Source organism: Jaculus jaculus, chromosome 8, assembly GCF_020740685.1.
Source record: "Jaculus jaculus isolate mJacJac1 chromosome 8, mJacJac1.mat.Y.cur, whole genome shotgun sequence".
Lineage (NCBI taxonomy): Eukaryota > Metazoa > Chordata > Mammalia > Rodentia > Dipodidae > Jaculus > Jaculus jaculus.
This window is the reverse complement of record NC_059109.1, coordinates 116,538,668-116,564,719: the sequence shown is the minus strand read 5'-3', so window position 1 is coordinate 116,564,719 and position 26,052 is coordinate 116,538,668. Positions and strand designations below refer to the sequence as shown.

General features: G+C 44.7%; 1 protein-coding gene across 1 annotated transcript in view; it reads left to right on the top strand.

Annotated features, from left to right (window-relative positions):
* The first annotated feature begins 2,649 nt into the window (after positions 1-2,649).
* Positions 2,650-26,052, top strand: part of LOC101598416 (protein NDRG3) — a 41,011-nt gene continuing 17,608 nt past the window's right edge. The window contains exons 1-6 of the mRNA XM_045156018.1: positions 2,650-2,749; positions 5,066-5,186; positions 8,153-8,215; positions 10,824-10,884; positions 12,466-12,552; positions 22,368-22,424. Of these exons, the coding sequence (XP_045011953.1) occupies positions 2,671-2,749; positions 5,066-5,186; positions 8,153-8,215; positions 10,824-10,884; positions 12,466-12,552; positions 22,368-22,424 (468 nt within the window). The 5' untranslated portion in view covers positions 2,650-2,670. The remainder of the gene's footprint in view (positions 2,750-5,065; positions 5,187-8,152; positions 8,216-10,823; positions 10,885-12,465; positions 12,553-22,367; positions 22,425-26,052) is intronic.

Below are 26,052 nucleotides of genomic sequence, written 5' to 3'. Positions count from 1 at the left end.
TTGCCAGGGTCTCTGCATTTCTTCAAGCCCTCATGGAGCCTCGTTCTAGCTGTCCGCAAGCTGCTTTACCACGGATGAATACACAAATCCCTGTGGAGGTGAGTGCCTTCTTTCTCTTTGCTTTGTCTTATTCTCAGGCCATTTTAGTTTTTTTCTTTTCTTTATTTATTTGAGAGACAGAAAGAGAATGGACACACCAGGGTCTTCAGCCACTGTAAATGAACTCCAGATACATGTGCCACCTTGTGCATCTGGCTTAACCACTAAGACATCTCGCCAGCACCTCCCCCCCTTTTTCTTTAAATATTTTTTGTTCATATTTATTTATTTATTTATTTGAGAGTGACAGACACAGGGAGAAAGACAGATAGAGGGAGAGAGAGAGAATGGGCGCGCCAGGGCTTCCAGCCTCTGCAGACGAACTCCAGACGCGTGCACCCCCTTGTGCATCTGGCTAACGTGGGACCTGGGGAACTGAGCCTCGAACCGGGGTCCTTAGGCTTCACAGGCAAGCGCTTAACTGCTAAGCCATCTCTCCAGCCCCCTCCCCCCTTTTTTGATGCCAGATCTCATTCTAGCTCAGGCTGACCTAGAATTCACTATGTAATTTCATGGTGGCCTCAAACTCACAGGATTAAAGGTGTGTGCCACCACACATGCCTCATTTTCAGTTTTCTATTACCACCAACTAGAAATGACAAGATTTAATACACATTATACAGTTCAAAATGCTCATAGTAGTGGAGTGGAAGATTGTTCCAACTTTGACAGAATGTTCATGTTATAACTACTCAGTAGTATTTATTCTTTCTGTCAGGCACGAATCCCTTAGCAAATATTCCTTTTCCACAATTCTGTGGGCAAGTTCCTCCTCCATTGTGCCAAATCAGAGAGACTTGACTCAAGTAATTGGTCCACAGTTGCAGAGCTACTGGTGCAATCAAGATTAAATGTTTTGCCACACTAGCCTTAAATACTAAGCGATGCTGCCTCTCAAGTGAGGTATGCACCAGTCCCTAGCACCTGACAGGTTGTATGAGTCCTTTTGCGCTTCTCCCTCCAAGGGGAAACTTCTGACCTAAACTCTAAATCTTTTTTGTTTGTTTGTTTGTTTGTTTAGAGTTAGGGTCTCACTGTAGCTCAGGCTGACCTGGAATTCACTATGTAGCCTCAGGGTGGCCTCGAACTCGTGGTGATTCTCCTACCTCTGCCTCCCGAGTGCTGGGATTAAAGGCATGCGCCACCACGCCCGGCATAAATTCTAAATCTTATTTCCTCTGTACTGGTACCTGTCTGCAAAATGTGCTTTTTAAGCAAAGCACTTGGGGATAGTGAGATGGCTCAGTGGTTAAAGGCTCTTGCAAAGCCCATTGGCCCAGATTCAACTCCCCAGCACTCACATAAATCCAGATGCACAAGGTGGCGCATGCACCTGGAGTTTGTTTGCAGTGGCTGGAGGCCCTGGTGGGCCTATACTACTCTCTTTCTGTTGTGTTCTACAAACATGGCAGCCAGGAGCCACCGCTGTAAGGGGCAGGTGATGTTGAAGGGCACTGCTGAGAACGGGTCAAGATCCTAGGTAGACACATACATTGTGATTATGGAAATTATCCAGAGCTGAACCTGTGCTCAGAAGCTTGAAAGCCTCCAAAATCCTATCCAGAAACAACTTCCTCCCTTCAGTTTCCTTAACCTTTCTTTCCCTAAGAAAAGTAACCTGGCTTCTTATCCAACTTTCTGATCTTCCCATAGCCAAGTGTAAATTTATTCTCAACAAATCCCTGATTTCCTGGACTCCTAACTGAGCTCTGAGGAAGACTAAGTGTATTTGTTTGTTTGTTTGAGGTGGGGTCTCACTTTCGCCCAGGCTGACCTGGAATTCACTATGGAATCTCAGGGTGGCCTTGAATTCATGACAATCATTCTATCTCTGCCTCCAGAGTGCCTCCCAGCTAACACCTGGCTTTTTATTATTTTTTATTTTATTTATTTATTAGATATAGAGAGAAATAGTGGACATGCCGGGGCTTCTAGCCACTGCAAATGAACTCCAGATTGCATGTGCCACCTTGTGTATCTGGTTTACATGGGGCATCAAACCTGGGTCTTTAGGCTTTGCAAGCAAGTGCCTTAACTACTAAGCCAGCTCTCTAGCCCAAAGGGTATTTGTTTGTTCATCTAGGTATCTATCTATCATCTATCTAAAAAAATTAGAAAGTATAAATTTAAAGAGAAATGAAGGGAGGAGGGTACTTAATAGGTTGATATTGTATATATGTAAGTACAATGATTGAGATGGGGAGGTAATATGATGGAGAATGGAATTTCAAAGGGGAAAGTGTCAGGGGGGAGGGAGGGAATTAACATGCGATTTTTTTTATAATCATGGAAAATGTTAATAAAAATTTAAAAATTAAAATAAAAAATAAAAAAAAAGAAAGACCTCGTCTCAAAGGAGGTAAACAGCAAAAGAAAAAAAAAAGAAAGAAAGTATAAATTTATAACAGCATCTCTCTGGTAAGTTTAAGGTTCATTAATATTTCTTGCCCCAGGTAGTGGGAAATGGGGCGAAACAAACTGTGAAACTTTGGCAACCCAAACACTTCATTCTGTCTTTGCTGAGTTTCCATTGTCTCGTTATAGGAACATGACATTGAAACCAAATATGGTATGGTCCACATCACTGTCAGAGGCTCACCGAAGGGAAACAGACCTGTTATCCTGACATACCATGACATTGGACTCAACCGTATGTATTTGATTTTATCCTTTTTTCATGCATGATCTTTGTATATTAAAGAAAACGATAGTAGTACTCTAATAAAGGAGAAATGTCCTTCCTCTCTATCTTAACCTTCTCTCTTTATTGCTACATTTACTAATGTCAGGCTCAGCTGGGCATATATGGTGGCACATGCCTTAAATCCCAGCACCAGGGAGGCCGAGGTAGGGGGATCGCCATGAGTTTGAGGCTGCATAGTGAATTCCAGGTCAGGCTGGGCTAGAGCAAGACCCTACAACAGCAGCAGCAACAAGAAAGTGAATGTCAACGTAAGCGTTCCTGGGAAGTGTGCAGGTCAATATTATTTTGACGTTACTAGAATTATATTACCTTTGTGTCATGTCTGCTAAAGGACTGAAGATTATTTGATAAAATGAATTAGAAGTGGACCACTTTTTCATGGTAGAGATTAGAAAATCCAGTTTTAACTATTTCTTTGTGAGCACTTCAGTGAATTATTAAAATTAGCCTTCTTGTAGATTTTTCTGCATGGTGCACGCTAAGTATACCTAATCAAACATGCAAAATCTTAGGTGGGAGTGGTAGCACATTCCTTTAATCCCAGCAGTTGGGAGGCAGAGGCAGGAGAATTGCTGTGAGTTTGAGGCCAGCCTGAGACTACATTGTGAATTCCAGGTCAGCGTGGGCTAGAATGAGATCCTACCTTGAATAAAACAAAATCAAAATGCAAAATCTGAAATGCTACAAATTTGAATCCAGTGCTGACACGATGCCACAAAAAACACAGGCACCAGAAATATTGTATAAAATTATAAAATATTGTATAAAATTACTTTCAGGGCTGAGAGGAAAGCCAGTGGTGGGACATGTTTTATCATGCGCAAGATGTAGGTCCAAGTCCCCATAGTACAAAATAATGATGATGATAACTTTAAAAAATTATTTCGAAGCCAGGCATGGTGGCACATGTCTTTAATCCCAGCACTTGGGATGCAGAGGTAAGAGGATCACTGTGAGTTCGAGGTCAGCCTGAGACTACATAGTGAATTCCAGGTCAGCCTGGGCTAGAGTGAGACCTTACCTTGAATAAATAAATAAATAAATAAAATTACTTCAAGGCTGTGCTCAGTGAGTGAAGTGATTGCCTTGTAAACATGAGGAGCTGAGTTTGATCCCCACAACCCATGAAAAAATGCCGGGGGTGGAACAGGTTTGTAAACCTACTGCTGAAGAGGTAGACACAGGAGAACCCCTGGGGCTTATGAGTGTAGGTAGCTGCGGTGGTTTGAATCAGATGACCCCTATACACTCATGTATCTTGTATTCTTGGCCCTCAGCTGATGGTAATTTGAGAGGTGAAGCTCTGCTGCAGGAGCCGTGTTGTTGGGGGTGGGCTCAGCCCGCTGTCTTCTTGCTATTATTTTCCACTTGCTATGAACAGAGGTGTTTTCCAGCCTCTGCTCTTGCTATACTGTCCCATGCCATCATAAAGTTTCTCCTCCTTGAGACTGTAAACCAGAATAAAACCTTTTCTTCCATCATCCACTTTATCACAGCAGCGAGGTAACTGCAACACTAATGTATCCTCATTGGGTGACCTTCCAGTCAGTGGGAGACTTTGTCTCAAAAAAAAAAAAAAAAAAGCCGGGCCTGGTGGTGCATGCCAAGAGTTCAAGGCCAGCCTGAGACTACATAGTGAATTCCTGGTCATCCTGAGCTATAGTGAGATCTTACCTCAAAAAAAAAGGTAGGGTGGGGTGATAGCTTAGCAGTTAAGGTGCTTGCCAGCAAAGCCAAAGGACCCAGGATGGATTTCCCATGATGCATGTAAACCAAATGCACAAGGTGGCACATGCATCTAAAGGCCCTAGTGCACCAATTCACCAATTCTCACTCCTTCTCTTTCTGCCCCTCTCTCTCTCAAATAAATAAAAGGTAGATAATTCATGAGGAATAAAACTAGAGGTTGTTCTGTGGCCTCCATATGTACACACATATGCCCCACACATGAATATGCATAAATATAGATGAACACACATATAAAAATTACTTCAAAATATATATGTATTAGTCAGGCTTGGTGGCGCATACCTTTAATCCCAGCACTCAGGAGGCAGAGGTAGGAGGAGCATCATGAGTTTGATGCCACCTTGAGACTGCAGAGTGAATTCCAGGTCAGCCTGGGCTAGCGGGAGACCCAACCTTGAAAAAACAAAACAAACAAACAAACAAACAAAAAAGAACAATAATGCACATCACTGAGCAGAAGGAAAGTAGAGAGAAATAGAGAATCGGTCATTTATGGGTATTTTTATCTTGTAGATAAATCCTGTTTCAACACCTTCTTCAACTTTGAGGATATGCAAGAAATCACTCAACATTTTGCTGTCTGTCATGTGGATGCCCCAGGCCAACAGGAAGGGGCAGCCTCCTTCCCCACAGGGTAAGGCCACAGGGTGGCTCTGTGGGAGGCATGCAGCCCAAAGAGCCAACCGCTGAGCTGTGGGGGAGCCAGAGTGCGCGCTGCTTCCCTCCCCCTTGAAGGGATCAGCCCAGAGGTGATGCTCATCTCCTCGCTGTCTTCCTGCTTCTGCCCTTGGCCTCAGATGCCTGGGAATAAATCTCCTGGGGAAAACGGTATGTTTCCGTTGCCAGAAATGATCTCCATGGCAGGGACCTGTGTCCCTGGGATCCCAAGGCATGATGTGTCTGGAGCACCCACTTCTCACTGTCCTTAATCGATCCCCTTCCCACCTGGTTGTCATCTGTCATTTTGAGTCCCTTCCAGAACTGCACAGGCCGGAACTCCTATCCCTCTGAGCTTCCCTGGGGGTACCACACCATGCAAACTCCCACCTGGGGTGGATTTGGAGTAACCATTTATTCTGAGGGCCTTCCTGACAGACAGCGGTACCATTTGACTGACCTTGGCACTCTGAGTGTCCATCTAAACCTGCTTTGTGTGGCAGAGTGACAGGTTCCCAAGTATTCCTTGGACAGGGGTCTGGGAGGGGGAGTGGGGATGCTGTCCTTCCCTCCTCCCCAGCTCATCTCCAGTCCTGCCTTTGACCAGTGACTGCTGTGGAATACACATCTCAGCTGTTTCCAGTACCTTCTCGTTACTGGACAAACACCTGACCGGAAGCAGCTTATGGGAGGAGAGAGTTTATTTTAGGCTTACAGATGCCTGGAGCTGCGTCATCCTTGCGGAAGAAGCTGGAGAGGGAAAATTGAACAGGCAGAGTTCACGCTGGCTCAGGATCCACCTTAGAGCCGGACTCCACCCCAATGTCAGCCCCTGATGCCAAACACCATACACCATAAGCCATACTTCCTCCTCCAGCACACTCCTTTTTTTGGGGGGGGTTCAAGGTAGGATCTTGCTCTAACCCAGGCTGACCTGGAATTCACTCTGTAGTCTCAGGGTGGCCTTGAACTCACTGTGATCCTCCTACCTCTGCCTCCCGAATGCTGGGATTAAAGGCGTGCGCCACCATGCTTGGTGAGAAAGGACTTTCTTGTGATACACTAGAACAAAATTTCAGCAGCCGGTCATGGTGGCGCACACCTTTAATCCCACTAATCAGAAGGCAAAGGTAGGATGGTCACTGTGAGTTTGAGTTTGAGGCTACCCTGAGACTACATAGTGGGTTCCAGGTCAGCCTGGGTTAGAATGAGACCCTACCTTGGAAAACAACACAAAACAAAAGAACGGAACTTGGGAGAAATGGAGACTGTTCTACAGTGTCCAGTGCTGCCCAGTCTAGTGTGCTCCCTAGACAGACAGCCTCGGATGGGCTGGCCCAGGGATCCACCCTTAGCCTACCAACAAATCTTCCCCTTGCCTGTAAAGGCTCCTGTCTTCTTCCTAACGGGGAGTCCCTCAGTTCTGCCCTGCTCAGCTCAGCTCAGCTCTGCTTCTCTGCTTGACCTGCCCATACCTAATTCACTAAGGCCGCAAGGATACATGAGTCAAGCTTTCCCACCATCTGGCTGGGTGGTGGTGGACACGGCAAGCATGAAACTATTTGTTGGTTTGGATGGCTTTTCTGCTTGTGTCTCCTTCATAGTTTGGGGCAACATCTCTCTTTGATGACACACGTGATTTTCCTGTGGTTTCCGATTCTATCATGTGTGGGTTCTTCCCAAGTTTCCCTACACAAGCTCCTAGATTCTACTTCCCATCAGCTTTCCCCTAATTTCTCTTTAAAAGCCCAAGTCCACATGCTTGTGGCTCTGTTTCAATTCCTTCCCCCAAGAAAACTCAGTTTCTCTTAAGTTAACTTTATAAACAATGCAGTGTAGTGTTTCCACATGAGAGTGTGTTTCCTACTTTCTGATTTCTCCCTTAAGTAAATCCCCCAAACTTTATGATTCCCCCTTCAATAAACTAAATCACTTTTTTTTTTTTTTGAGGTAGAGTCTCACTCTAGCCCAGGTTGACCTGGGATTCACTATGTAGTCTCAGAGTAGCCTCGAAGTCACAGTGATCCTCCTACCTGTGCCTCCTGAATGCTGGGATTAAAGGTGTGTGCACTATGCCGGGCAGTAATTCATAATTTTTCCTTCTTCAGTCCATCTTTATCAATTCTTTGTAAAAGAGGACAGAGCCCAAAACTTGGGGTTTGTAAATTATAGGAGACCCCTCCTGAACACCAAAATCCTGTACCACTCTGGTTTACTTCCTAGGCTTGCTTGAGCATTTTAGGATCCTATGTTTCATATCATATACAAGCAATTAATAAAATACCCAGCCATATTATCCTGTGCCTATGTGAAATGAATGAGCAATTCTTGTTGCAGAGTCCAAGTTTTCTAACGGGGTAGACCCAGGAAAGCTTTGTTTCTGGTTACCTTTAACTGCCTAAATATTCCAATAGGATCAGCAGACTGAGTTGACTCACTGCTGGAAGTTTACTGAGCTTGGAGCCAGCTGAGGTGGTTGTGGTGGCTTGGGGAGGAGCGGGAGAGCCAGCCGGTTAACCTGGCCTTTTCATGTTTCTGCCTCTGGTATGAGAACCATCGTCCCTCTGTTCTTTCTTCTTACCATGACAGTAGCGTAGAATTATGCAACATGCCACAGTTGTATTTAGGGACAACTTCACATCTCTTGAGCCTTTAGTAAAAGATCATGTGTTTCTTTAAGACTCCTAGGCTAATCTAGATTTTGGGGAGGGGGGTTGTGTGTGTGGGCCCTCCACCATCTTCCATGATGAAATGCTGATGTGCCCAATATTGTGCAGGTCTTGTGCAGGTAATGACAACTACTGTCAGGTCATGAATGCAATGACCACCTGGTGTCCAGATTCACCCCTCTCATCCTCTGGCCATTACAGTGGTCTTACTCTTGTAGAAAGACTGGGAACTGTGGGTTCTTCCTAATTCAGGAGCTGTCCTTCTGGGTTGCAGGTATCAATACCCCGCAATGGATGAGCTGGCCGAAATGCTGCCCTCTGTTCTTACATACCTAAGGTGGGTTCCTTCTATAGTCTCCCATGTTTTCCCTTGTGTTGCTGGGAATCAAACTCAGGCTTTCACCCTTACTAGTCAGACATTCTTCCTCTGAGCTCTAGGCTCAGGACCATGGCTTAGTTGGTGTATTAGTTATTTTCTCATTGATGTAAACATATTTCATTTATTTATTTGAGAGAAAGAGGGAGAGAGAGAATGGGCATGCCAAGGCCTCCAGCCACTGCAAATGAACTCCAGACGCATGCGCCACCTTGGGCATCTGGCTTATATGGGTCCTGGGGGATTGAACCTGGGTCCTTTGGCTTTGCAGAAAGAACCTTAACCACAGTGCCATCTCTCTAGCCCTTAAATTTTTTTATTTTGTTTTTTATTCACTTATCATTGTTGTAAACATACACCTGACCTGAAACTACTTTAGAAAAGAAGGGTTTATTTCAGCTTATAGTTTGAAATTACATTCCATCACGGCAGGAAAGGAATGGTGCTGGGAGCCTGAAGGAGCTGGTTATTTTGCATCCGCGTTAAGAAGCCAAAAGCCATGAATGCTCAATGCAGTCCAGGACATCCAGCGCATGTAATGGCACCCCTACCCCCACACACATTTAGAGTGTGTCTTCCATTCTCAAATAACCCCATCTAGAAAATCCCTCACAGACAAGCCCAGAGATTTGTTTCCATGGTGATGCCATTTGTTTCCATGGTGATGCCTGTCAGTGGACAGTTCGGATTAAGTACCAGTTGGTTGTTTTGTTTCCCTGTGCATTCCTGCAAAGATGATGATGAGAAAAGCAGACTAGTCACTACCTCCATTGAGCTTAGTTGGGAAAGTCATAGTTAGCAAGTAGGCCAACAAATAATGACAATAAAGTACCCTGAGATGGGTGTGGGGGTGCACACCTTTAATCCCAGCACTCAGGAGGCAGAGGTAGGAGATCACCATGAGTTGAAAGCCAGCCTGAAATTACATAGTGAATTCCAGGTCAGTCTGCGCTAGAGTAAGACCCTACCTGGAAAAAAAAAAAAAGGCTAGAGAGATGGCTTAGCAGTTAAGGCACGCTTGCCTGTGAAGCCAAAGGATCCCGGTTTGACTCTCCAGACCCATGTAAGCCAGATGCACAAGGTGGCACATGCTTCTGGAGTTCTTTTGCAGTGACTGAAGGCTTTGGTGTGCCCATTCTCTCTCTCTCTCTCTGCTTCTTTCTCTCTCTCAAATAGATAAATATGTTTAAAAAAGATAACTGTCAGAGCTGGGTGTGGTGGTGCACACCTTCAATCCCAGCACTAGGGAGGCAGAGGTAGGAGGTTTGCTGTGAGTTCAAGGCCACCCTGAGACTCCATAGTGAATTCCAGGTCAGCCTGAGCTACAGTGAGACCCTACCTCAAAAAATTGAAAAAAAAAAACACAGATCATTGTCAGTATATAATTTGCACATCAATAAAGCTATCTAAGGCTTCAATTATTACTTATTTCTACACGTGTGCATATTTGTGTGTGTGTTCGTGTGTATGTATGGGTGTGCCAGGTTCTCTTGTCACTGCAAACAAATGCTGGACACATTTTTTTTTTTTTGCATCTAGCTTAATGTGGGTAACTAAGGAATTGAACCCAGGCCAGCAGGCTTTGCTTTTAACTGCTGAGCCATTTTCCTAGCTCCCATTAAAAAAAAAAATCTTTCTTTTTTTTTTGAGGTAGGATCTCACTCTAGCTAAGGCTGACCTGGAATTCACTATGTAGTCTCAGGGTGGCAGTGAACTCATGGCGATTCTCCTACCTCTGCCTCCCGAGTTCTGGGAGTTCTTTTTTTACAAAAATTATTCTTGGGATGGAAAGATGGCTCGGTGATAAGCACTCGCCATCCAAGAATGAAGAGCATAGTGCAGGTCACCATCTCCCATGTAGAGGGCCAGGTGGGGCCTCCTGTAATCCCAGCACCTGGAGACAACCTCATAGTAAACCGGCAAGCACCACCAGCCAATTTGGTGAGCCCTGGGTTCGAGTGAGAGACCATCCATCACTAAATAGCATGGACAGTGATTGAGGAAGATGTTGAAAGTCAGTCTCTGGCCTACCTGTGCACGTGCGCGCACACACACACACACACACACACGCACACACGTACAATGGCCCACACTTAGACTAAGACACACATACATGTGGAAAACAAAAAGATTATAGTTGCTGAAATCCTTTGTGGAAAGGTAAGTGAACTGCAGGGAGCGTAAACCACCACAAAGACCGACTTAGAGAAAGAGGAGAGCTTGGTGTTGACTGCTGCCGGGGATGCCCTCAAGCCGGCGGTAGTAAGTGGAAAGGGTCAGGATACACTCCGCGGGATCCGCAGATTTTGATGGTGGGACCGTGCAGATGAATTCCAGGTTTCAGGCATATTTCATTTAAGCACAGAGGCAAATTTGAAGGTAGGTGGTGACGTCCTTGTCACACACACAGGGCTCTGAAGCTTAGAAAGGGAGACAAGCTTTAGAAACGCCCAGAGCTAGTAAGTAGGGGGCAGAGCCAGTATCCGCACCCAGGCTGTGCTCTGTCCACTGTGTGAAGTCACCTGCAGAAGTAGTTGACTCTGTCGGTTGTCATCTGTCCTATCCACAGTGTGAAAAGCATCATTGGTATTGGAGTTGGAGCGGGAGCCTACATCCTCAGCAGATTTGCGGTGAGTACTCCGAGGACTGGCCTCGGCTCCCCTGAGGCACTGTCTGGGCTCAGCTACGTGAATGCTGTGTTGAGTGACCAGGCCCTGCTCTGCTTTTGTGTTGCGTTGGTTCTTCTGTGAATTCTCTCAGCTCTAGACCCAGGTTTGTATAAAGCCGTGTTTTGCATGTAGCATTTATGTAAAATCACAAGTGAGGGCAGAACATTGTCTGTAAAGAGACCTGGATGCAGCTTCTGATGGAATTTTCTAGAGCCAGTAAAAATAAGCTTATGGGGCTGGAGAGATAGCCTACTGGTCAAGGTGCTTGCCTTCAAAGCCTAAGGATCCAGGTTCAATTCCCCAGGACCCACATAAGCCAGATGCACAAAATGGCACATGCATCTGGAGGTTCCCCCCCCCATCCCCGCAGTGGCTAGAGGCCCTGGTGTGGCCATTCTCCCAACCCCCTCTGCTTACAAAGAAATAAACTAAAATAAAAGCAAGCTTGGGCTGGAAAGATGGCTTAGCAGTTAAGCGCTTGCCTGTGAAGCCTAAGGACCCTGGTTCGAGGCTCCATTCCCCAGGACCCTTGTGAGCCAGATACACAAGGGGTATATGTGTCTGGAATTCATTTGCAGTGGCTGGAAGCCCTGGCACGCCCATTCTCTCTCTCTCTCTGCCTCCTTCTTTCTGTCTGTCTCTCTCAAATAAATAAATCAAGATAAACAACAAAAAAAATTTAAAAGGCAAGCTTAATGGCCAGGCATGGTGGCGCACGCCTTTAAACCCAGCACTTGGGAGGCAGAGGTAGGTGGATCACCATGAGTTCCAGGCCATTCTGAGACTACATAAAGAATTCCAGGTCAGCCTGGGCTAGAGCAAGACCCTACCTCAAAACAACAACAAAGAGAGAGAGAGCTGAAGAAAAACTTGAAATAACAGATGATTTGCAAATACTGTAACGCAACAAAAAGGTTTGTATGAAAAGGTTTGTATGAAGTTTGTCATATGCATTGTAAAGGATTGGAAAGAACTTATCAAAATATTAAGTGAAGTTGATGCATGGTAAACTATGAAAGTTTTTCCTGCCTTCATAATTTCTCTGTCAGACTTTCTGCTGTGACCTATGTTGTATAGTTAAACAAAACAAGTTGCCCAGAGTTTTGATTTGACATCATAGTGTTCCTATTGAAGGATCTCTTTGAAATTCCTCCTGGGAGATAAGAAAGTCTTAAGAGATGGTTTCAGGGGGCAAGAGACAGCTTCGGAAGTGTCTGAGCAATCCCTGGCGCCACGTGGTCCCGAAGGCAGAGCCTCTGTGTGGAGAAGCACTGCAGCGTGCTCTCCTCCACTGTGGCGCCGGCGTCTGCTGTTCCCTGTGGGTTCAGGCAGGGAAGGTCATTTCCTAGCACCATAGGAATTGGCTCCCAGATGCGCAGGCAGAGCTCAAGAGCTGTTTTCTGTGCATTCTCCCTCACACCCGTCGGTAGTCTTCTTGCAAAGGTGAGGCGTTGAGGCACAGTCCAAACCAGCTACCCAGCCAGCAGTTTTAGAAGAACTGAGGAGTAGCGCTCTCCCACTGTTGTCTTTATCTCCCTCCAGCTCAATCATCCGGAGCTAGTGGAAGGTCTTGTGCTAATTAACATTGACCCGTGTGCGAAAGGCTGGATTGACTGGGCAGCTTCCAAAGTAAGTACCAAGTGATGGTGGCCATTGGCTCATCTCTCATTCCTGTCTTTTTTCACTTCTTTCATGATTTTTGGCGGTGGTGGTGGTAATGAGGACTAATCCTAGTCTCACGCATACTAGGGTAACACTCTCCACTGAACTACATCCTCAACTCTCCTTGCCCAAGCTGGCCTTGAACTTGTGATCCTCCAAATTCTGCCTCCTGGGGTGCTTTGATTTCACTCCTGCACCACCAGACCATGTGAAAACATTTTCACCTTTTAGGTTTCATCAAGATGTTTAAAAGTTTAGCAGGGCACGGTGACACACACTTTTTATCTATTTATTTATTTTTATTTTTTAAGGTAGGGTCTCACTCTGGTCCAGGCTGACCTGGAATTCATTATGGAGTGTCAGGGTGGCCTCAAAGTCATGGTGATCCTCCTGCCTCTGCCTTCTGAGTGCTGGGATTAAAGGTGTGTACCACTACACCCAGCGACACACACCTTTAATTCCAGCACTCAGGAGGCTGAGGTAGGAGGATCACTGTGAGTTCACGGCCACCCTGAGACTCCATAGTGAATTCCAGGTCAGCCTGGGCTAGAGCAAGACCCTACCTCAAAAAAAAAAAAAAAAAAAAAAAGTTTAAGGATAAATATTTTAGGTATACAACTCAATAGATTTTTATTTATTTATTTATTTATTTATTTTTGGTTTTTCGAGGTAGGGTCTCACTGTAGCTCAGGCTGACCTGGAATTCATTATGGAGTCTCAGGGTGGCATTGAACTCCTACCTCTGACTCCTGCGTGCTGGGATTAAAGGTGTGAGCCACCACGCCCAGCTAGATTTTTTTTTTTTTTTAATGAGAAAGAAAGAGAGAAAGGGAGGGAAGGAGGAAGAGAATTGGCACACCAGGGCCTCTACCCACTGCACTTGGATTTCAGATGCATGAGCCACCTTACACATCACCTAGTGCATATGTGTCATCTTATGTGCATGCATCACCTTGTGCATCTGGCTTATGTGGGTTCTGGGGAGTCGAACCTGTGTCCCTGGGCTTCACAAGCAAAAGCCTTAGCTACTAAGCCATCTCTCCAGCCCACAACTTCATCGACTTTTTAAAATATTTTATATTTATTTATTTATTTGAGTGAGGGAAAGAGGCACAGAGAGAGAGAATGGGCACGCCAGGGCTTCCAGCCACTGCAAATGAATTCCATACACATGCACCGCCTTGTGCATCTGGTTTATGTGGGTCCTGGGAAATCAAACCTGGGTCCTTTGCCTTTGCAGGCACATGCCTTAACTGCTAAGCCATCTCTCCAGCCCCAACTTCATAGGTTTTATGTGGCGGATTTTATGTTACTAGCCAGATAGACTATGTCCATCTCTCTGTGGGATTTCCTTGGGCCTTTTCCTGTTTGACATTTTCTTCTTCCCAGCAACACCCTTTTTCTGACATCTGTCACCATAGATAGTTTTTTTTTTTTTTGTTTGTTTTTTTTTTGAAAGAGTGAGAAAGAGAGAGAGAGAGAATGGGCATGCTAGGCCCACCAGCAACTGCAAATGAACCCTAGATGCATGCACCACCTTATGCATCTGGCTGACATGTGTCCTGAAGAATCGAACCAAGGTCTGTTGGCTTTTACAGTCAAGTGCCTTAACTGCTAAGCCATCTCTTCAGCCCTTGTTTTTTTTTTTTTTTTTTTTTTTTTTTTTACGAGAGAGCACGCAGGAGAGAAAGAGGAGAGAGAGAATTGGTGTGCTAGGGCCTCAGCCACTGCACTCGAACCCCAGATGCTTGCGCCACCTAGTGGGCAGGTGCAACCTTGCACTTGCCTCGCCTTTGTGCGTCTAGCTAATGTGGGATCTGGAGAGAACATGGGTAGTTAGGCTTCACAGGCAAATGCCTTAAGGGCTAAGCCATCTCTCCAGCCTGTTTTTGTTGGGTTTGGTTTTTCAAGATAGGGTCTCACTGTAGACCAGACTGACCTGGAACTCACTATGTAGTTTCAGGGTGGCCTTGAACTCATGGTGATACTCCTACCTCTGCCTCCCAACTGCTGGGATTAAAAGTGTGCACCACCATGCCTGGGTTTTTTGTTGTTTTAAAAAATTATTTATTTATTCATTTATTTGAGAGAAAGAGAGAGAACGAGCATGGCATCCAGCCACTGCAAACAAACTCGATACATGCACCATGTGCATCTGGCTTATGTGGGTCCTGGAGAATTGAACCTGGATCCTTTAGCTTTGCAGGTAAGCACATTAACCACTAAGCCATCTCTCCAACCCATAGATAGGTTTTATCCATCCTGAAACTTTATGTAACTGTGGTCATCCTTTGTGACTAGCTTCTTCCTTCCATCCATCATTGTGTCTGTGAGACATTCCTGTTGTATGGAGCAGTTCCTCTCTTGCTTCTTTTCCATTTCTGCACATAGTACATGCAGAGAATACACTTGGGGAATACATAAAATGAGCTGTTATTTAATTGTTATGAAAATGGTGCTATAAGCATCTTTATGACTCTCAGGAGACATGCATGTTCCTTTTTCTAGACTTATGGCTAAGAGTGAACTTACTGGGTCACACATGTTGTGGAATTCTTTGACACACCCTGACTTGTGTAAAGTTTGCTCTTGTTCATGTCTAGTATGTAAGTGTACTAGTTACCTTTTGTTTTTTTCATGGTACGGCCTCACTCTAGCCCAGGCTGACCCTAAATCCACTATAGAGTCTCAGGGTGGACTTGAAATCATAGCGATCCTCCCACCTCTGCCTCCCAAGTGCTGGGATTAAAGGTGTGCACCACCACACCCAGCTAACCTTCTTGTCCCTGGGATAAAACATCCAACCAGAAGCAGCTGATGAGAGGAAAGGGTTTATTTTAGGCTGACATTTTCTAGGGGAAGTCTCATCATGGCAAGGAAAGCATGGTGTGAGCAGTGTGGTGGATTGAGTCAGATGTCCCTCATAAACTTATGTGTTCTGAATGCTAGGTCCCCAGCTGGTGGCAATTTGAGAATTGAAGCCTCCTAGAGGTAAAGTATTATAGAGGGTTTGGGCTTTTGGGTTTTATAGCTAGCTTCCCCTTGCCAGTGTTTGGCACACTCTCCTGCTGCTGTTGTCTACCTGATGTTGGACAGAAGGTGATAGGTGATGTCCACCCTCTACTCATGCCATCATTTTCTCCTGCCATCATGGAGCTTCCCCTTGAGTCTTTTTGCTTGTTTGTTTTTCAAGGTAGGGTCTCACTCTGGCCCAGGCTGACCTAGAATTTACTATTTATTCTCAGGGTGGCCTTGAGCTCATGGCAACCCTCCTCTGCTTCCTGAGTGCTGGGATTAAAGGTGTGTACCACCATGGCTGGCTCCCCTTGAGTCTTTAAGCCAAAATAAACCCTTTCCTCCCATAAGCTGCTCTTGGTCGGGTGTTTTCTGCCAGCAATGGGAAACTGACTGCAACGGTAAAATTGTTACCAAGAGTGAAGTTGTTGTGGCTAGAAACTTGACTGTGTGGCTTTTGATCTTTTGGAACTGATTTGTGGGAGGAATGTGGACAAATTTGAAACCTTGCCCTAAGAAATGCCTTGCAGTGCTGTAAGTACAGCTTGATGCTATTCTGGTCAGAGTTGAAAGACCTGAATGCAGTAAGAACTATGGACTGTGAGGTTTGGCTTATGAGGGTGAGAAAGAGCTTTGCCTGGACTGAGCTAGATATAGTTTGTGTGAGAGGCTTACTGGTATGCCCCTGTCCTGAGAACTTGTGCAAGGTTGTATTGTGTAGAAATAGACTGGGGTGAGCAGAGGGATATGGCACAAGGGGAAAAAAGGAAATCTTTGGGCCAAAACTGCTGCCTATTTAGCTGCAATTGTATGAGAGACTACAACCATTGAGATTGGATCAGCTGACCTGCATTGGGACAACAGGAAGAATTCAGACTCTTTTGAAGGGGCTCAAATGGTAAAGGAACATCCTGTTCTTCAAAGTCTGCTGTATTTCCCCCTGGCTTAATAAATTGGCCACCCTCCTAGTACTATGCAGTATAACAAATGCAGGAAAGAGAGGGTCATTGAATTTGCAACATGATTTTGTATTTTGGAAATGGCCATGGGCAGTGTGAAGTAGGCTTGTTGGATTACCTGCATGGAGGCTGGATGGAGCCATGTGGATGGAGTGTGGGTTGCAGTGGAGACCTAATGGAGATGCCAGGACTATAGGATGGCTGCCAAGGAGAACTTCCAGCACTGGATGAAGTTTTCTGGGACTGTGAGTAGCCTCACTGGAGGGGTGGAATTGGAACTCCAGAGACTTCTCATTGGTTAGAATTATCAGACTTGGAGACTTCTCATGGCTAGAGTTATCAGACTTGGAACTACAGAGTTTGATGGTTGCCCTGTTTGTTTTATTTTTCCTCATTCTTATTATTTTACTTTATTTGAGAGAGAGAGAAAGAGGGGGAGAGAGAGCACATGTCAGGGCCTTCACCCACTGCAAACAAACTTCAGAAGCATGCACTACCTTGTGCATCTGGCTTATGCGGTTCATGGGGAATCAAACCTGGGTCCTTTGGCTTTGCCAGCTAGCGCCTTAACTGCTAAGCCATCCCTCAAGCCCTTTCATTTGTTTTTAAATCTTGTATTGGTTGAATATTTCTTTTGCTATGCCCAGTCCCATCTTTTGCAGTGTGAATGTTTATTCTGTGGCATTATTTTGTGCGTGCGTGCGTGTGTGTGTGTGTGTGTGTGTGTGTGTGTGTGTGTTATGGCTCAGTTAAAAGACCTTGGATTAGGGCTGGAGAGATGGCTTAGCGGTTAAGCGCTTGCCTATGAAGCCTAAGGACCCCGGTTTGAGGTTCGGTTCCCCAGGTCCCACGTTAGCCAGATGCACAAGGGGGCGCACGCATCTGGAATTCTTTTGCAGAGGCTGGAAGCCCTGGCGTGCCCATTCTCTCTCTCCCTCTATCTGTCTTTCTCTCTGTGTCTGTTGCTCTCAAATAAATAAATAAATAAATCTTAAATATGAAAAAAAAAGACCTTGGATTATAGGGATGTTTGAACATCATTGGGAGTGGTAAAAACTATAGAGACTTTTTAAATTGACTGAATGCATTTCATTTTGCATCATGGATGGTTATCAGTTTATAGGGCCAGGGACAGAATGTGGTGGTTTGATTTAGGTGTCCCTCATAAACTTATGTGTTCTGAATGCTAGGATCCCAGCTGGTGGCAATTTGGAATTGGATCCTCCTAGAGGCAGTGTATTGTTGGGAACAAGTTTTGGGTGTCATAGCCAGCTTCCCCTTGCCAGTGTTTGACATACTCTCCTGCTGCTGTTGTCCACCTGACGTTGGTCAGGAAGTTATGTCCACCCTCTGCTCATGCCATTGTTTTCTCCTGCCAGCATGGAGCTTCCCCTCGAGTCTGTAAGCCAAAATAAACCTTTTCCTCCCACAAGCTGCTCTTGGTCTAGTGTTTTCTCCCAGTAGTGCAAAGCTGACTGCAACAAGCAGGAAGCTGGCTCACATCTTGTCACATATCTGGGTGGAAGTAGTCTAAGTACTGAGCTTGGAGCTAGGCTAATAAACTTGAAGACCTGTCCTCAGTGACACACCTCCTCCAGCAAGGCTGTACCTCCTAAAGGCTCTGCCAGCTGGGGATTGAATATGAGACTTAATCACAAACACATGAGTTCATGGGGAGACAATTTATATTCATACCACCACAGTAAATATAGAAATACTAACCTGAATGCTTTAGCAATGTGTAACAATCTGAAAAAATCCATACAGCCAGGCGTGGTGGTGCACACCTTTAATCCAGCACTTCGGAAGCTGACTGTGGTGGTTTGATTCAGGTATCCCCCATAAACTAGATATTCTGAATGATGATGGCAATTGGAAATTAAATCTTCCTGGAGGCAGTCTATTGCAGGCTTATGGGTATTATAGCCAGTATACCCATGTCAGTGTTTGGCACACTCTCTTGTTGCTATTGTCCACCTCATGTTGGCCAAGGGATGATGTCCACCCTCTTCTCATGCCATTGTTTTTCCCCTGCCATCACGGAACATCTCCTCAAGTCTGTAAGTCAAAATAAATCTTTTTTTTTTTTTTTTTCCCCAAAAGCTGCTCTTGGTCGGGTGATTTCTGCCAGCAATGCAAACCTGACTGCAGCAGTAGTGTTGGTACCAGAGGAGTGGGATTACTGCTAGATACCTGACTGTGTGGCTTTGGCCTTTGGGAGCTGATTTTCAAGAGGAATGTGGAAGGACTTGAAACCTTGGCCTAAGAGATGCCTTGTAGTGCTTTAAGTACAGCTTGATGGACTATTCTGGTCAGAGTTGAAAGACCTGAATGCGTAAGAACTATAGACTGTGAGGCTTGGTTTATGAGGGTGAGAAAGAGCTTTGCTTGGATTGGGCTAAGAAGCAGTTTGTGTGAGAGACTCGCTGTTATGCCTGTGTCCTGAGAAGTTGTGCAGGGTTGCATTGCATAGGAATGGGCTGGTGTGAGCAGAGGGATATGGCACAGAAAAAAAAGAAATCTTTGGGCCTAAACTGCTGCCCATTCACCTGCAGTTGTTTGAGAGATTACAGCCATTGAGATTGGGCCAGCTGACCTGCATTGGGAAAACAGAAGAATACAGTTTTTTGAAGGGGCCTGAATGCTCAAAGGAGTGTCCTGTTCTTCAAAGTCTGCTTTATTCCTCCCTAGATTAATGAATTGGCACCCCACCTGGTAATATGGGTTGTAGAAATGCAGGAAAGAGAGGGTCATTGAATTTGCAATGTGGTCTTGTTTTGTAAATAGCCATTGGCAATGTGAAGCAGGATTGCTTGCATGGAGACCCAAAGGAGCCATGAGGATGAACCATGGATTGTAGTGGAGACCCAGTGGAGATGTCAGGGCCATGAGAAAGCTGTTAAGGAGAGCTTCTGTTCCCTGATGAAGTTTTCCAGGACTGTGTGTAGCCTAGCTGGAGGGATGGAATTAGAACTCCAGAGACTTGTTGCTGGTTAGGATTATCAGACTTGGAGATTTGTCACTGGCTAGAGTTGTTGGTCTTGGAGCTACAGAGTTTGGTATTTACCCTGGTTGTTTTAAATCTTGTATTGGTTGAATATTTCTTTGCTATGTCCAATGCCATCTTTTGCAGTGTGAATTTTTTTTGCGGATTTTTTTTTTTTTTTGTATTACAGCTCAGTTAAAAAACCTTGGAATGGGCTGGAGGGATGGCTTAGTGGTTAAGGCATTTGCCTGCAAAGCCAAAGGACCCACGTTCGATTCCCCAGGACCCACATTAGCCAGATGCACCAGGGGGCACACACGTCTGGAGTTTGTTTGCAGTGGCTGGAGGCCCTGGCATGCCTATTCTCTCTATCTCTCTCTCACACTTCTCTTTCTCTGTCAAATAAGTAAATAAATAAAAATAAAATATTTTAAAAACCTTGGATTATGGGGATGTTTGAACATCATTAGGACTGATAAAAAATGTGAGGAGTTTGAAAGTTGGGCTGAATGCACTGCATTTTACATCATGCATGGTTAACAGTTTATGGGGTCCAGGGGCAGAAAGTGGTGGTTTGATTCAGGTGTGCCCCCATAAACTTAGCTATTCTGAGTGCTAGTCTCCCCAACTGATGGCAATTGGAAATTAAGTCCTCCTAGAGGCAGTGTATTGTTGGGGCTGGCTTATGGGTATTATAGCCAGCTTCCCTGTGCCAGTGTTTGGCACACTCTCCTGTTGCTGTGGTCTACCTTATGTTGGCCAGGGGGTGATATCCACCCTCTGCTCATGCCATCATTTCTCCTGCCATCATGGAGCTTCCCTCAAGTCTGTAAGCCAAATTAAATCCCCTTTTTTTCCAAAAGCTGCTCTTGGTCAGGTGATTTCTGCCAGCAATATGAACTTGACTGCAACATTGACATAAAGGATCACTGTGAGTTCAAGGCCATCCTGAGACTACATAGTGAATTCCACATCAGGCTGGGCTAGAGTAAGACCCTACCTCAAAAAAAAAAAAAAAAAAAAGGTGCTGGAGAGATGGCTCAGCAGTTAAGATGTTTGCCTACAGAGCCAAAGGACCTCAGTTCAATTCCCTAGGACTCATGTAAACCAGATGCACAAGCTGGAGCATGTGTCTGGAATTCATTTCCAGTGGCTGGAGGCCCTGGTGCGCTCATTCTCTCTGTCTGTCTGCCTCTTTCTCTCTCGTTCTCTCAAATAAATAAATAAAATTTAAAAATTTTAAATTATTTAAAAAAACAAAAAAGTTCATACAACATTTTGGATATAAGAGCATTTGTGAATACTTGTATTATACACATTAAGTGATGGGCTACTCATCCTATTAATTAATTATACAGATAATTAATCCTGCTTATTCTATTAATGTCTGTCCTGTGTATCTCCAACAAACAAGTGAAGATTTCAGGGCACCTTTCTTCCTTAACCTTTCTTCCACTACAGGATTCTTTTTTGCCCAAGTCCATGTCTGTCTGTCTCACCCCCTCATCTCCTGCCTCACCGCCAATTCAATACCTCACCTCTGATCCAAGTCCTCTGTAGGAATTCAGCTCAAAACCAAGGAAAAAGCTCAAGAATCAGCCACATCATTTGACTTGGAAATTTTTCTGAAAATAGATTAAGTCTCCAGATTTACACAGATTGCTGCATTTATTAGACTGTGAGATTTATCATTTTGAAATGGGAAGGCTTAGGAGAAAAAAAATGTTCAAAATGTAAGAACATTGTGTAAATATAGCCATTCCTCCCACCCCCTGAAATAAAGATAGCAAAAACTGGAAAGAAAAAGATGATTTTGTCTTTGGATGGTTTGGGCATGACTTTTGCTCTCTCTGCCATCATTCCAAAAATGCAGCAGGAATGAAGTAGTAGTCAGCCAGGTTGCATGTTTTCAAAGAATAGCTAATATTTATTCCAGCACCTCCTTTTCTTCCTCCCTCCCTTCTTTCCTCTTCTTCCTCTCCTTACTTTCCTTTCTTTTCCCTTCCTTTTTTTTCATTCTTTCTTTTGTTTGTTTGATATAGGTAGTCTAGATTTTTTCCCAACTCCTGGGCCCAAGTGATCCCTTCTACAACAGCCTCCCAAGTAGATGAGCTTGTAGGCACATGTAGGATCATGGCCATCTTTAGACAGACTCCTATTTCAAATGTGCCATGCCATATTCTTTTTTTTTTTTTGCTTGTTTGTTTTTTGAGGTAGGGTCTCACTCTAGCCCAGGCTGACCTGGAATTCACTTTGGAGTCTCAGCGTGGCCTTGAACTCATGGCGATCCTCCTACCTCTGCCTCCTAAGTGCTGGGATTAAAGGCGTGCGCCACCATGCTTGGCTTCAAACGTGCCATATTCTTACACTGACTGGAGACTTGTTTTTCCTCACTACTTTTTATTTAAATTAATGGGGATTCTTTGAATATATGACACTAGATTGATGGGACTTTGTTTTGTTTTTTGAGGGAGGGTCTTGGTGTAGCCTGGGCTGGCCTGTAGCTTGCTTTGTGGTCCAGGGTAACCTCAAATCTGTGACCCTCCTATTGCAGTCTCCCTCATGCTAGGATTGCAGGCGTTTGTCTCCATGCCTTGTGTGGAGGGGAGGGGATTGTTTGTTTTATTTGTGTTTTTGTTTTTGTTTTTCAAGGTAGGGTCTTGCTCTAGCACAGGTTGGCCTGGGATTCACTATGTAATCTCAGGGTGGCCTCAAACTCACGGTGATCCTCCTATCTCTTTCTCCCATGTGCTTGGATTAAAGTGTGCACCACCACATCTGGTTTATGCTTTCTTTCTTAACCCAGACTTTTATCTTTTCAGCTCTCAGGCTTGACAACCAACATTGTGGACATAATTTTGGCTCATCACTTTGGGCAGGTAAGTGTCTATGCAACCAGAAAAGCTGGGCTAACTTATATGCAAAACCTTATTGTGTTTGAGGAAAATGGGGTCCCTTACAGTTTACGTGATCCTAGTAGTAGGAAATGCATGTGGCCTTGCAAAGCCCAGGCCTATGGGAGAAGAGCTAACTCAGAGAGCCTCGTGGATCCTGGCATCCAGAGAATGACAGAAAGAGTGTCTCCCCCACCTGTCCCTGTAAGCAGCTTGCCATCTGTTAGTGTTTGGCAACATCACAGGCCTCTCCACACATCTTCAGAGCCATCAGGAACCTTAGGAAGGCTTCACAGAAATAGAATTTCAGAAGAAAAAAAAACAAAGGAAAGAAATGGCAAAATGTTATTGCTGAAAAGACCTTGGAGATGGTCAGGAACTGAAATCTGTAGAGGAAGGAATAGCGGGTGGGACTCCACTCCTCGTCAAGGGAAAAGTGAGTTCAGTTAGCTGTGAAGGACTGATGCGCAGTGAGGAGGACAGTGTGGTGAGGTGCCCAGAGTGAGGAGATCATGAAGGTAACTTGTGGTCGGTGAGTCTGCATGTCAGGTTCTTGTTTTGTTTCGAGGTAGGGTCTCGCTCTAGCCGGGGCTGACCTGCAATTCACTCTGTAGTCTCAGGGTGGCCTCAAACTCAGTGCAATCCTCCTACCTCTGCGTCCCAAATGCTGGGATTAAAGGTGTGCGCCACCACACCTGGCTCTTGTCATGTTTTTTATTTTAAATTCTTATTTATTTATTTATTTATTTATTATTCATTTGACAGAGAAAAAGTGGGGAGAGAAAGAGAGAGGGGAAAAAAAACCACCAGGGCTTCTAGCCACTGCAAATGAACTCCAGATACATCTGCCACTCTGTGCATCTGGCTTACGTGGATACTGAGGGATCAAACCTGGATCATTAGGCTCTGGAGGCAAGTGCCTTAACTGCTGAACCATCTCTCCAGCCCCTTATTATAATTTTGTTGTCCTAATTTTAAGACTGGGAAACCGAGGGCCAGGCAGATATTATCCATCTTGTAAGTGGTATTGATATTTGGATCCAAATCTGACTCCATCGTCCATAGTCTTCCTTGCCCTTTTCCTTTCTTTTTCCTTCCCTTTCCTTTTCATTTCATTACTTTCTTCTTCCTTCTTTCCTTTTTTAAAATTTTGTGGTGCTAGGTATCAAACCCTGGACCTTATGCATGCTGGGTAAGAGTTCAACCACTGAGCTATATCCCTAACTATATCCCTCAGCACCAGCCCCATCATACCTGTTCCCCTTTATTGCATTGTGTTTTATCAATGTTCCAAATTCATCATTATAGAGGGAAGAAGTTTGACAAGGTTTATTGCAAGGAATCCGCAGCCTTCCTGTTGTCAACTTCTTAGAGGCAGCCCATGTATCTGTTGCTTTCATGACTGGCCTCCATCTGGGGTCCTCTCTTTAACTGAGGTGGAGCTCCCGTGTAGTATTTATAACGCACAAGTCATCAGCACTTGTCACTGTTCCTTGACCTATGTGTCCTTTCATGTCACTGCCACCAAATCAAAATCTAGAACCGTATCCATCAGCCCAAAGTGATTCTCTTGTGTTCATTCCTAGTCATACGTCCCTCTCTGTAAACAGGTGTTCCCTGTTCTCTTACTGCTGTTCAGTACTTTTGTCTCGTTCTCAGACATCATAGAAATGGGATTCCACAGTCTCTGGCTTCCTTCTTTCTTTTTTCTTCATTTACTTATTTGAGACAGAGAGACAGAGAGAGAGAGAATGAATGGGCATGCCAGGGCCTCCAGCCACTGCAAACAAACTCCAGATGCATGCACCACCACCTTGTGCATGTGGCTTACATGTGTCCTGGAGAGTCGAACCGGGATCCTCTGGCTTTGCAGGCAAATGCCTTAACTGCTAAGCCATCTCTCCAACCCCCCCCCCATTTTTTTTTTTTTTTTTTTTTTTTTTTTTTTTTGGCTTTTCCAGGTAGAGTCTTGCCCTAGCTCAGGCTGACAGCTGACCCGGAATTCACTATGTAGTCTCAGGATGGCTTCAAACTCACGGCGATCCTCCTACCTCTGCCTCCTGAGTGCTGGGATTAAAGGTGTGGGCCACCACACCTGGCTACTTTTTAAAAATATTTTATTTGTTTATTTATTTATTTATGAGAGGAAAAAAGAGACAGAGAGACTGATATGTAATTGCCCCACCTAGTGGCAGGACAGGCGAGAGGCATAAGGACCGCTCCAGTTGTAGCAACCCATTTCAGTAGGGTATTCTGAGCTTCCTATCCCTCACCCCTTGTCTCTGGACAAATGTTTTCTTTGAAATCACCAATGATTAATCATTCTGTGTTTTGACTTATAGTAGGAAGATGGGTTTGCTCATTATCAATCAGATCCTATATAGGAGGGAAAGAATGTAAAGAAAAAACAAATATTTTTGGCCAAATTTGAGCAACAAAGCAGTTTTAGGAAGCCAGGTATGGTAGCGCATGCCTTTAATCCCAGAATTTGGGAGGCCGAGGTGGAAGGATTGCCATGAGTTCAAGGCCACCCTGAGACTACATAGTGAATTCCAGGCCAGCCTGGGCTAGGGTCGGCCCTACCCTGAAGAAAAAAAAAAAAAAAAACAGTTTTAGGAAGAGCAGCCTAAGCTAAGTGTATTGGAATCCACTATTAAAATGATGGTTTAATGTGTTATAACAAATTGTACACACAGAATTTTAATAGGCCATAGTTACAAGTTAAAACAAAAAAATCTACAAGGGCTGGAAAGATGGCTTAGCGGTTAAGGTGCTTGCTTGCAAAGCATAAGGACCCAGGTTTGATTCCCCAGAACCCACATAAAGCCAGATACACAAGGTGGCACATGTGTCTGGAGTTCACTTGCAGTGGCTAGAGGCCCAGGTGCACCAATTCTCTCTATCTGCCTCTTTTTTCTCTCAAATAAATTTTTAAAAATATTTTTTAAAAATTACCTACAATACAAGCCAGTTTATAAAACAAGCTTAGGGAGCTGCAGTGATGACTTAGAGGTTAAGGTGCTTGCCTGTGAAGCCTAAAGACCCATGTTCGATTCCCCAGAACCCAGGTAAGCCAGGTGTACAAGGTAGCACATGTGTCTGGAGTTCGTTTGCAGTGGCTAGAAGCCCTAGAACACCCGTTCTGTCCTTCCCCCTCTCTCTCTCTCTCTCCCTTTCTCATAAATAAATAAAATATTTGGGCTGGCGAGATGGCTTAGCAGTTAATGTGCTTGCCAGCAAAGCCAAAGGACCATGGTTCAATTCCCTAGAACCCACATAAGCCAGATGCACAAAGTGGTGCATGTGTCTAGAGTTTTCAGTGTCTAGAGGCCCTGGAACCCATTCTCTCTCTCTCTCTCTCTCTCTCTCTCTCCCTCTCATATAAATAAATAAACAAACAAAACAACCTTATTCTGTCAAAAGATTACATTTAGTGCTGGAGGGATTGCTCAGAGGTTAAGGCCTGTCTACAAAACCTAACAACCTGTGTTCTATTCCCCAGTACCCATGTACAGCCAGATGCACAAGGTGGTACATGCATCTGAAGTTTGTTTGCAGTGGGGAGGCCCTGGTGCACCCATTCTGTCTGTCTGTCTCTTCTCTCTATCTCTCT